Source organism: Atta cephalotes (assembly GCF_000143395.1).
Source record: "Atta cephalotes unplaced genomic scaffold scaffold00023, whole genome shotgun sequence".
Taxonomy (NCBI): domain Eukaryota; kingdom Metazoa; phylum Arthropoda; class Insecta; order Hymenoptera; family Formicidae; genus Atta; species Atta cephalotes.
Genome location: NW_012130087.1, coordinates 2,133,020 through 2,148,089, shown reverse-complemented (window position 1 = coordinate 2,148,089; position 15,070 = coordinate 2,133,020). Strand labels below are relative to the sequence as shown.

General features: G+C 33.5%; 1 protein-coding gene across 1 annotated transcript in view; it reads right to left on the bottom strand.

Annotated features, from left to right (window-relative positions):
* LOC105619877 (uncharacterized protein CG43867) overlaps positions 1 to 15,070 on the bottom strand; it is a 72,400-nt gene that overhangs the window by 1,769 nt on the left and 55,561 nt on the right. Inside the window, exons 3-15 of the mRNA XM_012201395.1 lie at positions 10,129 to 10,296; positions 9,516 to 9,701; positions 9,086 to 9,297; positions 8,385 to 8,619; positions 8,053 to 8,227; positions 7,642 to 7,878; positions 6,951 to 7,242; positions 6,474 to 6,747; positions 5,797 to 6,186; positions 5,164 to 5,337; positions 2,514 to 2,806; positions 665 to 998; positions 170 to 409 (exon numbers count right to left, since the gene is read on the bottom strand). Coding sequence (XP_012056785.1) covers positions 170 to 409; positions 665 to 998; positions 2,514 to 2,806; positions 5,164 to 5,337; positions 5,797 to 6,186; positions 6,474 to 6,747; positions 6,951 to 7,242; positions 7,642 to 7,878; positions 8,053 to 8,227; positions 8,385 to 8,619; positions 9,086 to 9,297; positions 9,516 to 9,701; positions 10,129 to 10,296 — 3,210 coding nt within the window. The remainder of the gene's footprint in view (positions 1 to 169; positions 410 to 664; positions 999 to 2,513; positions 2,807 to 5,163; positions 5,338 to 5,796; positions 6,187 to 6,473; positions 6,748 to 6,950; positions 7,243 to 7,641; positions 7,879 to 8,052; positions 8,228 to 8,384; positions 8,620 to 9,085; positions 9,298 to 9,515; positions 9,702 to 10,128; positions 10,297 to 15,070) is intronic.

Genomic DNA, 15,070 nt, shown 5'->3' with positions numbered 1-15,070 from the left:
TTTACTAATTAATAATTATTTAAAATAATTAATTTTACAATAACAATAAGTATAATAAATTTATAATAATAAATATAATAAATTATAATAATATTAAAATACATGTCTACAAAATTATTATTTAAATATATTTAAAAAACATGAAAAATCTAATTAATATAAATTATACCTGTGCCATCAACGATGCTAGTTCAAAAGCGAGTTCACGATTTAGCGGAAATTTTCCTTGCACAACTTGTTGATTCACTTGGTAACACAATAAAAGCCTCTCTTTATCTGTTTCCATTTTAGCAGCTTGCCGCCAGTAACAACGAGATTTGTATGTCAATTGTATCACTCTAGTATTCTCAAACTTTCCCGAACCTTTCTCTCGTAATGCTGTCTCCCACTTTGAGATAATGTCACACAGCTGAAGCATAGTTTGTATTAAGTTAAAGTTTAAATCAAATAGGATAATAAAAGTTCTTATTTTATTTAAAATTGTCAATTTTTAGATTTCGTTAGAAATACAATGTAAATTTTACCAACTCCATTAATATATATTTTATATATTTAATAAAAATTTTATTTTTTTATATGAATAGTCCCGAGTGAATGAATTATATGAATAGTTTCGAGTGAATGAATAATTTGATGTGAAAAGATGATTTCAATTTTTACAAACCTTCGCTTCTGGATCGATAAAATGTTCCAGATCTTTTTCGATCGGGTCATCGCTGAATAGCGTAAAACCGGATTGATGAACGTCCCTACAGCCGATTTCTTGATTGAGAGTATTCAGAAATTCCTCTATCGTAGTACTGCCATCAAAACTCACAACCTGATAGGTGCCATTCAGAAAATGAACTGGTATGGCATGCGGTAATGAATGATGGTATGGATTTTTCATAAGTATTGAAAGTACTTCCATCCTCGACGGTTTTACTTCTCTACTACCGTTTTGCAATGTTCTCTCTAAAGCTCTTTCACAGTAAGCCGCATATTTGCCGCATTCCGTTCTGATATAAATACAATGCAATGTTATGCAAGATGAATCAATAGTAACAAAAATTAGAATTGGATCTGTCATTGCAGAAAAGATGTGTTTTTTTTACTTCAATTGATTAAATTAATTAAGATAGATTCATTTATCACTAAGATAAAGATTATACTATCAAAATAGTTCAGCAATGCATATAGAAAAGTACTTTTCGAATTCTGAGAAAATCCGTAATAAAACTTTTATATTTACGGAAATGAATAACGCATAAAAAATTTATCACCCAATCTATATCTGCAAAAAATAAACTGTAAAATAAAGAAATATAATTGTTAAGATTCATAAGTCTTCCAAATTCAGTCTTATCTCTTAAAGATCTAATATTTTTATTTTTATTGAAAAAACCACGTTAAAATTTCTCGTTAAAATTCCGGAATTGAGTTAAAAATTTATTTTTACGTTTACGTTATAATATAGGAGAATATTATAGGAGAAAAGATGATAATGTTCTACTATCATATAATGAGAGTCCTACTTAAAATTCTGTTATAATTAACACCATTTTTTGCAACAATTTTTAACTTGTTTTTAAATTTGGTGCTGCTTTTCAATTAATTGTTTATCTAATACGAGGTACATACTACATTAAAGTTTTTTCGTATGATTTTCAATGTCAAGTTTAAAGTAATTATAAAATTGGTGTAAATAACAAATGTGTTTTATTTATCCTAAATGAATTCTTAAGATGCTGTTCTTTTATTATAAGAAGATTAGGTAAGTTTGAAAAACTATAACTTCGCTAAGACTAATTAAATTTTATCAATGTTTTTATGATTTTTAATAAGTAAATCCTGAGATTTTTAACAAAAAATATTGCAATTGTTTTTCATTAAAAATTTTTGTGGAATCATTTTAAAACGAATGATGATTTTAAGAAGTTCTTAAAAATATCTGCGGAGAAGTGCTCATGGTAAATAGCAGAACAGGATCAATGCAAAAGTATTATTAAAAAAATTTCTGAGTCTGATCTTAATGCATTCAAATTTTTTTATAAATTCATTATTTGGATTTCATGGGAAGTGTAAATAGACCTAAAAGAGAGGTCTAGATTCTATAAAAATATACAGATTGCCCACTTTTTATCATTACACTTTGATAGTCATATCATAGTATTGTATTTCTTTTCATTTACATAATTTTTCTTATTTTGTGAACTTTCTTAATTATTTCAAGTATTTAAAGTGAATTAATATTAATTATTTCAAGTATTTAAAGTGTATTTAAAGTGAATTTAAATTAATAAATTACTGTTTTCAATATCATCGACTTAAATACAATTAAAAGATAAAAAAATTACAAAAAAGAGCCCATATTACCATCTTTTCCTCTTAGAATAATCAGAGTGCAAATATTAGAAACAATTTTTCTTCTTATAAGAGATTTTTCTTCCTATTTCCTCGTAAAATAATCCGAGAGCTTTTTTTTCACGTTTCTCTCTACAATGATCGATCCATTTTCCGATCGACTCACTCACTTGCTGTCGGCATTTCTCTGCAGATGCAGTTTCAGGTACCATAGTAGCCGATTATTTTTGGGCAGGAAGAGGGAAACGGCGAGCGCCAAGAGCTGCCATCCCTGAATAAGCACATACTGCGCGGGATTAGTTTTGCAGTCCAAGATAGTGGAAGTCGAGTGGCCCTGCGTGAGCGGAGGACTGTGAGAAGTCGAGGCCGTTGATTGTGCGTCCGCATTTTCACCGCTGCCATTTGCCGCGGGACTTTGCGTATCGCAGGTGAAGAGCGATTGCGTGGCGCAGAGAAGGAGCTGCTGCAATGGTATGCTGGCATACTACTATGTCCCGGCATATATCTCAGCCAATCCTAGTATACTACTTTTCGTCAAAGGGTAAACGCGACACATTTTACACGAGTGATGAAACATCTTGATATTTGTATTATGCCATTTCATTCACCTTTTCAGCTTTTTATTTTTATTATTTTAATTTATTATTTTGTAGGATATTCATTCTCCATGTGTATGCATAGATACTATTTCAATCGTGAATATGTACATTTTGCAAAAAAATAGTGAGTTAAAAGAATGGAGGATTAATTCTGCCAAATCAAATTTCTATTCTTCAAGAGAAAGTGAGAATTAATTTAAAGATTCTTAGTTTTCTATTGCATTCTCTGTATATTCTATTCCTTTTTTCTTATCATATGTGCGTTATTTGTGTTATGCACAAGTGTGATTAAATAAATAATCTCTCTAAATAAGATTTTCAGTGCAACAGTGATTTTATTTTTCTAAGAATTTGAAAAAATTTGTATGTATGTATATGTAATTTTCTCAAATTCCTAAGATCGATTTTTTTCTATTTATTTTTGTGGAATAAGATGTAACAATACAATAAAAGTGTACACAATGTAGAGAGACAATTGCTTCAATTCACTGTGGTTTTTTTTTAAAGAATCACTTTTTAAAGTAAAGTAACATTGACGAATTAGTAAGAGTAAAATAAATGAAAACATAGAAAGCAAAAGAAAAAATAATCTTGAAAATCGTCCCATGATCTCGAAAATTAGAAATTTGTAAATTTGGAGAACAAATCTCAATTGATTGCCTTTAATTAACTGATTTTTTACACGACATGTAGATTTCTTTTTCTTTTAAAAATTTGCGCTACTAGAAAGTAGAATTAATTGAATTAATTGTGTTTCGGTAGTAGTTAGTAGATAAGCACGAGAAATCGAAATTTCACCGCACAACTCTACGTGTTAATCGAATAAAAAACGCGTACTCGGTATAAACCCTTTAAAATTGCATGAAAATTAAAATGTGTCAATGAGAAAAGCTTTTAGGCCGCGTGAATCTACCGTACCAATTGTAAAGCGTTGCGTTTACGTTCGTTGACATTACATGAGACAACTGAGGCTCTTTTTCTTCACAAGTTTGTCTTGTGATGCAAAATTCGGGACAGCACTGTCCTTGTACATATTATATCTTTTTTTTTCAATAAAGCTGAAGAAGGATAAACAGAAAAAGAGAGGAAAGGGTAGCAGAAAGGAAAAAAAAGGAAAAAGAAACAAAACAAAGAATTCAAAGTTATCTACAAGATGTCTATATATATCTTTAAAGTGATTTATTTGAACTACTTTTTAGATATTTTTACATCTTTGTGACATCTTTTGAAGATTTGTATTGTTCAGAAAAGGTGTGTATATAAGGATTATAACTTTTATTTGTTAAAATAATCTAATATATATTCCGGCGATAAGAATCTAAATCTCTAAGCAGCATTCAAACAGAGAATATCCAAGTAACTATATATTGCAGCTATTATAAAAAAAGGAACTCGTGTGAAAAATTAGAAAAAAAGAATTTAAAAATGTTTCTTTCTGTGTGTGTCCTCATGTACACCAACATACCATTCTGCAAGTGTGTGTGTGTGTGACACGGAACGTATTTTGACAGATTTCTTATTCAGAAATATATTATGTTTTATATAATGTATATAGATTTGACAGATGCTATCAATAGACATCCACATAGATTACAATATTATGATAATCGTCGAAATATGTTCAGCTCACATGGCGTTAGGGTAATATGATTAGGGTATGATGTATAAATATTAAAATATATGATAAAAAGTAAATGAAACTTAACACCATCGTGATGCCTAACAGAATTATAAACGCATGCGATTGAAATAGAGTGAGAATCTAAAAGACAGCACACTTAAAGCGGCAAATTAGAATTAAATGTGTGAATGATTGTTAAAACTAAAAGTCATTGAACTTGGTCAAGTATTGTGGCAATAAGCGTCGTATTTTTGTCGCTAAGTATTATCGAGTGCTATATTTTTAGTTAAACCATTCTAAACCACTACTTAGTATCCACGCCTGGAAGGATTATTTGTAATACTTGACTAAGCATACCCAGTGTACCATTTTCCGCGTTGAAAAAAATATCGTTCGAATGATCGATATTAAAAATATGATCAATGATGTTTATGAGATACAGATGAGATCTATCAGAGATAAAAAAAAACAGACGATCGATGAGTATCATTTTAACTTCAAAAATGGTACAGGATGGTTGAATGTTGTTTTTGTTAAACAATAAGCAGGACTTACAACGCGCGCAGTACCCAGTGACACAAGTCTGGCGGCCTTTTTTACCTGTACGCCCAAACGGTGTTGGGTGTGACGACTTGTCTGCTTTACCAGTGCGCATATAAATTCAGATTGAAGTTCAGGCTGGTCTAGGCATTGTTGTAGTGCGTTTTGCGCTAGAACCACATGATAGTCGATACCTGCTTGTTCTACTGCCACCGACATAAACAGCTGACAGGCCTGTACAATTAGACGTGTGTTAATTATTTTAATGATACATTAAGCTTGTTCTTTTTAGCCACGCCTTGCTATATTTTTCTGCATTTAACATAAAATAAAAATATGTTTTAACATATAAATGGAAAAAGAGAATAACTGAAAAGTGTAGAAAATGTAGCTAAGAAGAACTAGATTTCATTATAATTGTTAATAATTAATTTAAAAAGATTATCTATACCAAAATTGAATTAAAACTTGTAAATTTGAAAATATCGTATTAAAATGAGACAAATACATATATCTGCATTTTGAGAATAAAAGGACAAAAAAGAAAAAATTTCTAGAAGCACTGTAAGACTTAATATATTAGAATATTGGAAATATTAGAACTGTTATTTCTATCAAGAAAAAAGTGTTAAAAATTTCGCATAAATCGCAAGTAAAGCAATCGTGAAAAAATCGACGAGAGAACATATCAACCTTAAAGAGTTTTATGGCTTCGGTTTGCAAAGTTTCAGAGGTCAAGCTTGTCAGCGGACTCGTGATGCTTTCTTTCGTGTGTAGCAGTAGGGGATGCCGCCATAGCACACAGCTGGGATCACCGTCAGTTTCCATTAATCTCTGCACCAGTTGCTCGTATTGTGTGCCTGCGCTTGGTCCACCACCCGACACCACTGTCAAGTGGTAGAGCCAATTGTCCTTGTCCTGTTTATGTGGCATCAGTAAATAAGTTGGACCCTGATGGGTCGGAAAGATGCCAATTGTTCTTTCGTGTGGGCACTCAGCGTCTCTCTCCTCGCTATCGCTATCCGAAACATGTTCCACCTCCTCCACTCGAGCATCTCTCATATTGATTTGGCCAATAGGATTCTGATGATTTAAAGAATTGATTGAATACATTTTTTTATGAGAGTATGAAATATGTACTAATGTTCAAGAAACACAATTGTTATTGAACTATAAATAACTGACTAAATAAAAAGTGATCAGGAAATATTCTTCTAAACTTTATAAGATACTAAATTTAAAATTGCAGTTAATTATTTTAAATTTTGTTTAAATTTTTAATCATGATAATAACAAAATTTGCTAGTTATATAATCGTTGTGTCTCGAAAATACATCTAACGATTTTGTTTCATGTTTATTTGTACTAACCGTATCACTGGGGCACTTAAAATAAAGGAACATCTTGCCGATGAGCACACACCAACATTTCTTCGCGTGGCCGTTTTTCACTTTTGTTAACCAACCCTGTATCGTTGGTTTATTATCTTCCCTGCTGAGCAAGAGTTTTGTTGCGTTTCGCCTCTGCACGTTCTGTAGTACTCTTATCCAGTCTTCCATTGTGGCGATGCAGTCTGCAGTCAAGTAATAAGTTTTCTTACCTGTAGCTATTTCAAAAGTGGCAGCTCCTTCAGCTCTATTGATCCTGGAAAAAATATAAAAATATAAATATCAAACTACAGATTTAAAAAAAAATGTACTCAAATATAATGCTTTCCTGAGATATTAAAAATATCTTTAAATATTAATAATATTAATAATCTTTTATATTACAGTCTGTTCATTTGAGCAATTTTTTTCTCAGTGACTTATAAATTCATCTTAAGCTAAATTCATTTTATCGCATACCTGCACACTTCATCCAAGATTATTTGGCCTTGAGGTTTCCGGTTGACATCATTTTGACTCTTCCAATATGTTAATACACCGTTTTTTAATACAAACCATCGCTTCCGCCAAGTTTTTAACTTGCCACCTAATTTCGCCAGATGACCTGTTTTTTCCAACGATTCCTGTCTCTTTGGACTTTCGCCAGAAACGCGCATTAGAAGGCTAGGCATACTAGATTCTAGAGATGTCGAACTTAATGCATCGGGAGGTATTGCATAATCCTCGGATAAACCTGACTCAAGAGAAGTATCTGTAAATCAAATGAACTTAAAGTTGTTGGATGTCGGATATTTTATATGTGAATTTCAAAGCATTCACTTTCTCTTGATGCTTGGTTAACATTTTTTATTCTTATATTATTTTTTTTCATATATTATTCATACACACATATTATTATTATTATTCACACATCACATATTATTATTTTTGTCTCTTTTCTTTTTCGATATGCAACATATTATCAAAATAATTATAGTAAATTTAATTTACGTGATACATTTCTTAATCAAAATATTGCTGTATTATAATTTATTACAATATATTGATTTTTCCTTGTTTTGAAAATAATAAAAAAATCATAAAAAATGTTTATTTAAAATTTTATCATAAAATGGACAGATAGAAAAAAAATCATATTAATTAAACTCACCACGTTTTACGCTTTTACTAGGAGATCCGCTAGAACTTCTTTTTGCGGGACTGAGGCTACTGGTTGTTTTAATACTTTTTGAGGGACTGCTTCCGCTACCGAGAGAGGAATCTGTATTGTCGGACGAGCTATTGGTAATTCTAGTATTAGTTTCAGTTTGATTCGGATGTTCTTCGCCGTCCGAACTATCATCAGAGCTATCGCCAAAAGGCATAGATCTGATTTGACTGGCACGTCCTAAAAAATATATGCTCGATAAAGATAAATATCACAAATTTAAACAACTTTACAACAAATTTATACAACTAATTATTATTTACATTAATAAATGTGATTTTTGTTATATTATTGTTGCGTATTTTCCTCTCTCATGCTAACTTCTAAAAGTTAGTTAGTATTTTTGTAATTTACCTTTGACAGTAGCGTATACTGGAACAGAAATATCGCAGTAGCCTTGAGAGTTGTGCGCTGTCAAGTTGTGTCCTGTGGCCTGAGAATGCTTTGATGAACTCGTCGTGGTGGTCATCGTGGAGGGTGCGGATTCCTCGTTTGTTGGTGGACCGATGCCAAGGCCACCATCCGCTACCTACAAATAGTTAATCGAGGTTTAGTTATTTCAGACATTAATATACAGTAAAAAAATTAAATATTATTTCAAATTAGTTTATGCTAAACTAATTTGATAATCTTTACGGTTTTCATTTCATTTGTACACATGTTCGTACAACTAAAATTGTCATTACTTGATATATTTTCGCCTCCCAGCTAGGAAACCTATGTAACGGCGGAGTCGGCGGACGAGGACCTTGTCCGCCTCCTTGCAGCCAGTTCATGCCCTCCCGACTGGGTGTATATATTTCAGCATAGTCGTGCACCGCTTCCGAGCTTCCACTATCTCGACTGGCCTCCGAAACACCAGACATATTTGGCAACATCACCAGGTTCTCCACCGCTGCAGCTAACTCCTCCGACAGTAGACTAAGAGAGGATAAAAAGAAGCGGCAAGTATAAAGCACAGAATCAATTCAATTACTTTTTATGCAGAGTGTATGTATGTGCGTGGCCGCGTTTAAATTCTACACTGTTCGTTAAATTAAAAGCAAGTAAATTTAATTCAAAATTTTATAAAACATTATATTATGACGTAAATATGATAAACGTATAATTATAACAAATATGATAAATAAAACACATATAACAATAAAAGTATAATAAGAGGATGGGACGACGGATCCCCTCAGGAAGTCCCAGGACGTTACAGGGTACCACATTTCGAAAACTCGGGCGCCGCTATCACGTCGTGAGGCCTCCCAAGGAGAATCGAGATACGAGAAACGAATGCATTTAGTGTGCTCATAAAAGTAACCGAGAGAAGTGTTTAGTCTCGAAAGAATTAAAGCATTTATCACGCGCACGCGCGCGCGCGCGCGGACGAAAGTTTTACCTCGAGTCCATATTGGTGGTCGCGATTCCTCGTTGGATGTTACCGCAAGCGGACAAATGTCTCCGATGCTTCGTGCTCGTTTGCGGTTCTGTCACAATATTTTGCACGCACTCCGGTGCCGTCTGCGGGGTACCCTCTAAGCTCTCCGATCGTCTACGATCGATACGCAAGGTGGGATCCACTTCCAAAGACAATGACGCTCTCGTCGGTGCCTGCATTTATAGAATTTGTTGTTTAAGAATCTATTAGACCTATCCAAATTTCATTAATCACAATATAAATTTTTTCGCCTAATAAGTAACAGTTTAAATAATTAAAAAATAACTTCAAATAAGTATTATTTATTATAGCCTTTTTATTTAATAACTAAAAGCTAATGTTAAAAAAGAGAGAAAAAAAATTCTACGGACTATTTAAAAAAAAAACTTACGGGAGGTTTGAGTCCGATATTAGTTATATGATTACGTAACAATTCGAGTTGCTGGTTACACTTGTTGTTCTGTTCCCTCAGATGTTGATTTTGTTGTTCCAATTCCCTCAATTTATTAGTGACCCATTCTTTTATCCTCGCTGCTTTCGCTTCCACTTGCCTAGCGTCATGTAGTCGTAGTTGCCTCTGTGAATAATCGACGTTAACTGATTGATAAAAGGAATTCTGATCCCACCCATTCGGGTAATCATCAAATATCTCGACAGATTACAGATAATCTCATATCTTTAAAAAAACTACGGATAACGCAAATCATGTGATCGAACAAAAAATAATATATGCATAATATTTTTTAAATAGATATGATCAGAAAAATTATTATAAATAGTTATTTATTCAATTAATACAATTATTAAATTTTTTTTATTGATTTATATTAAAAAGTCATTTTTCAATACCATCAATGTTGTCCAATAATTATATTATAGTTGCTAAAAAAAATTTTTGAAACTTTTATTTCGGTACGATAAATTTAATTTGTATGCCAAAGTATTACTCAAGAAAGCGCTTTTCGCTATAGTAGTTTTTTGACACAGTAAGGATTATGACTTACCTGTTCCTCGACTTGAGTTTCTAGCTTCGAAATACAGGCACAATGGACCTCCTCGATCTTGTCATTCTGCGTACCGGAGGTCGACGGCAGCGAATGCGGCGGAGAACCAACGCCGGATGTGCTGAGGCAATACTCACCCTTCACTAGCCGCTCCTCCATCATCCGTACCTGAAATGGACAGAGAGTGAGCAAGCGCTCAATGCTCATGTTAATGCTGCACTTCCTGAAAACGCTGACATTCAATTCTTAACACGCAATATTATCGATACTATCTAGATTTGATTAGCGGTGAATCACCTGTTATCTCTACGAAGTCAATGAGATTTAATGTGAAATTTTTAAATTAAAATTATTTTCGCTTTTTCTTTAGTTCAAGAAAGAAATGTTCTCAAAGAGACCGTCAGTCGTCAGAAGTTGTAAGTTTAAATGTTCGAAGATTTTATTAAGCTTCAAGTTATACACGAAATTCGTTTAAAATTAAATTAAGAATATAAAAAAATTAGTATCAATTTACTTTTCTGAAACTTTTGAAGACCTTTTCATTTTCAATTTCAATCGCTAGACAGTTTACTTGATCGTTAGAATGCAACTGTTACGCAAATATATTATACAGAAATGCATTTTATATAAATAGAGATAATTTTATATAAATTACTCGATTTTAAGTAATATAAATCATATAAATAAATATTTCTAACTCCAAATATTTCATTGTTTCATTACATTTTTTTTCAAATACATAAATAAATATTTCTAACTCCAAATATTTCATTGTTTCATTACATTTTTTTTCAAATACATATAATAATTTAAATAAAAAGTTATTCAAAATCTACATATATATTTTCTTATATGTCATTAAATAATTTCCATAAGTATTTTTGATAGCAGCATTGATAGCATCCCCTTCGCTAACAGAATTCAACGAATCAAATAATTGATGGAGAACTCTTGCTTGATTGTGAATCAAGGTAATAAAATGCTTATCGGAAAATTTCATTCAACCAGAAGATATCCAAAAGTCCTACTTGATAACGAATAATCGTAAAATATAGACAAACTATACTACCGAAGAGAAAATCTGACCTACAAATAATCGCCAACAACAGATGCAAAATAATTACAGAAAGTGATTAGACAGTACATAATCGTGAATCGAAAGAAACTGTACAATCATAAGAATATGTTCGTTATTGAGTAATCGCCTATTCAAATCGGTTATTGAGGGAATTCGAATTCCCTCTGCAATAATTGCAAAAAATCGCGTACCGAAAACATTAAGAAAAAGAAAAAAAATCTGCGTGAGGGATTAACGACGAATAATCATGTGAGTATGGATTGCGAAAGCTCTCCATGCTCACGATCGAGCAATAACAGCGAATATGCGGATCAAATTTGCACGAGTGCATACGTCATATTGCGTTGCGTGCGTTACGTTACGTTGCATCGCGCTGGGGGAAAGAGAAAGAGAGAAAAAGAAAGAGACAGAAAGAGAGAGCTTTGTGTATGACGGGGAGAGAACCCTTCCCGCATCGTACGTACCGTACATCCGTGCGTATGGCGTTTACACACGGTGTATAACGCGACAGAGCAGCTGTCAAAAATCGATATCGCCTTAACGGCTCGACGGATATGTACGGTAAACGCCGCGAACGGGCGAAAGCGGCGAACATTCACGGCGACTAGTCGAAAGGGGACTCAAGAGAAAATCAATACAGGGAAATCCTCTCTCCCGAATGTTTTCCCGGCATGTGTCTCCTCGTCGTCGTCGTCGTCGTCGTCGTCGTCGTCGTCGTCGTCGTCGTCGTCGTCGTCGTCGTCGTCGTCGTCGTCGTCGTCGTCGTCGTCGTCGTCGTCGTCGTCGTCGTCGTCGTCGTCGTCGTCGTCGTCGTCGTCGTCGTCGTCGTCGTCGTCGTCGTCGTCGTCGTCGTCGTCGTCGTCGTCGTCGTCGTCGTCGTCGTCGTCGTCGTCGTCTTCGTCTTCTAAGGTCTGTTGCATTTGCATTCTGCTGGCGTCGTCGTGTCTCAGAAATACGCATGCAACACCATACGATGACCTTAGTACTGCTGTTCCGCCGGGACTTTGATAGATGCCATAGGTGCATAAATGCTCTGCAGCCAATGATGGGAATTTTGATTGCAGCGCGTTCGTTAGTACCGAAACGCGATATCATTAATCGGTGACCCCGAAGGTCCGTCTAATCGAAATGTTTATCGTCGACGTTTACGACGAGATAAGTATGATAAAGCATCGATAAGTCTTTATTGAATGCATCATAACGGAAATTAATGAAAAATGTGAACGATGGTTTCCAGAATTATCGCAAAGAACGGACATTGTGCGTGAGATCTTCCGCGATAGATTAATCTGCAGCTTATATTATTTTTCAAATGTTCGGGAAGATCTTGCGTGCTTGGCTCATGGTTTATTTTCGTGTCACGAAACCTCGATCACGATACGCGCTTGTAAAATTACTGTAAAGGCAATGATTACATGCAACGATTAATTCAGATATATTCACATATTAGTAATCATAAGAAAGTATTAGTTTTTATCGATTCCTTTCGTGCTGCTTAGATTATAAATTAAGTTTGAAATAAATATTATAAGAATATAATAATTTAAAAATTAACATATCTAAAAAAGTACATTAATTTGAAGAAAAAAATGTATTTTTAAATAGTATATTGCATAATAATAATAAAAATAAGAAAAATGTCTATCTAGCAATGTCTGTCTAGAGAACAAATATGCACAAATATGAATTAGAGAGAAACATACGCGCGACAGATGCAACAGACAAACCCTGTTGTTTCTTCAAATGTGACATGACAATCTGACTTGTCAGATACTTGCAGAAACATTGTTCGTGCGTTCGCTGTTTTATACCGATTTTGCAACAAAAGATTTTAAAAAATACGAAAAGCCGATTTTTTTTAGAAAGCTCTTTAAATAATTTTTTTAAATAGTTTCTTTACTTAATGATACAAGTTTTTATTTGAAAAATAAAAAAAATGAAATTTCGCCAAAAGATGATATCAAACATTCAAAATAATTTGTAAGAGGGACATATGACACTCTTTGATTAGACTAATCGCAAATAATAATCTTGAATTACAACGAATAGAAGGCAGAGGGAGGTGTTGGGCCGCATTTCGCTGTTTCGTTCGAGACAACATGACAGTTTGACAAGATGGCTACATGTGTACTATTATTCGTTCAATCTGAGGCCACCCACCTCAAACATATTACATACAGTGGAGCTGAAGGATGAAATGGAGATCGACAAGACGGACAGCGAAAGAAGGATGTAAAGAGGAAGAGTTTAAAAGAAGAAAGAGCGAAACGTTTGCTATGAGAGATTAAGGAAGGAGATAGTGATCCGCTCGTTTGATTCAAAATCAAGCCGTGTAATATCATCACTATTATCACTTCTTGTCACCCTCGACATCCTTTTTGATATATGATAGAACGTTATGACAGATAATATGAAAGAATAGTTATGTCTCTCTTCTTTGCTTCGTCTTTCCTTTACTACTTTACTTACTGTTTTGCAGCAACTGACGGAATCACGATGTTCGAAACATTCTGCAATTATTAATAGAATATGTGATCAATTCACATCCAAGTCAGATTAAACTGAATGATTAAAAAGGTTCGAACATATATTCCATATATTCCTATCTGTCAAAATATGGCAGTGGAATGCTTATGACTAGATTATAGATACGCCAACAAAAATTAGGTAACTTGACGCGTTATTATCTATTATTCTTTTTTGAATTTTCGAATGGTGTTGATTTTATGTATAAATTACCATATTAAATTATTAAAATAAAATATCAAGATTAGCAGATTGTCAATGAGTTGCCATAGAGTAAATAAGTCTCCTTTTATGCTTCAATTTATAAATTTAATTTATAAATTTATGAAAACTAATCTTTTTGTTAATATATCTACCTTTAAATATTCTATTTTAAAAATTAAATTACTATTTTATATATTTATTGGAGAGAAATATGTTAATTCATTGATCATCTTTCTTTTTTTAGTACAGATTATACAATACGAAAAATGTATAGTTGTACATAGTTAGTCACACTCAACGAGAATACATTAGTTCAAAAAATATTGCACACTTTGTATAACATATTACTTCAAATTTTCTACTTTGTAATTCAGCAGACGCAAGTTTATTCTCTTAGTGCCAGTATATATGACGCAAATTGATACAAAAACATTATATGTTTGTCGGGTATGAGGCTCAACATTTCTGGAAACACGTGCATACTGACGCACATGCAGCGCCGTAAACATCGCGAATATTTTATCGTATCGCGATGGATAATCATTACATTGCCAGATGCGTCAATGCCGACGATTCCACCATTATGAGACCGTCGCTCATGAGAATTCCTCGTGACTACCTCGAGAATCTCGGTGGATTTGCAATACGATGTTTCGCGAGCTGTTTCGTGTATCTTGCACTCACGCGACAGAATTACGTGTTACTCGACACTTTGTTGTCGGACAACGTAGTTTTGCGTGTATGACTCACTCATCATCCAACTTGTCACAATTTTGGGCGATCCTATCCCGTACCGCTTATTAGTCGCTCTTGCTAACGTGACTTGTCGCGGGACAATGTACGACACGAAACTCGTTTCATTTGATTACTTTTTATTTAAAGGAACAAGGAAAGATGAGTAATGTGCTCGGGAGAGAAATGTCATAACTCATAAGTTATGACATTATATTTCACGACAGAACAATCCAAGTGTTGTAAGGATTATGTTCAAGACATTTCTCCCCCCCCCCCCTCTCTCTCTCTCTCTCTCTCTCTCTCCTCTATAATATAGTAGTACTCTTCCTTTCCCTTTACCCTTTCCGTTCTACTACTTAACTTAACCTTTACCTTTTTACCGTTTTTAGGTTTTAGGTT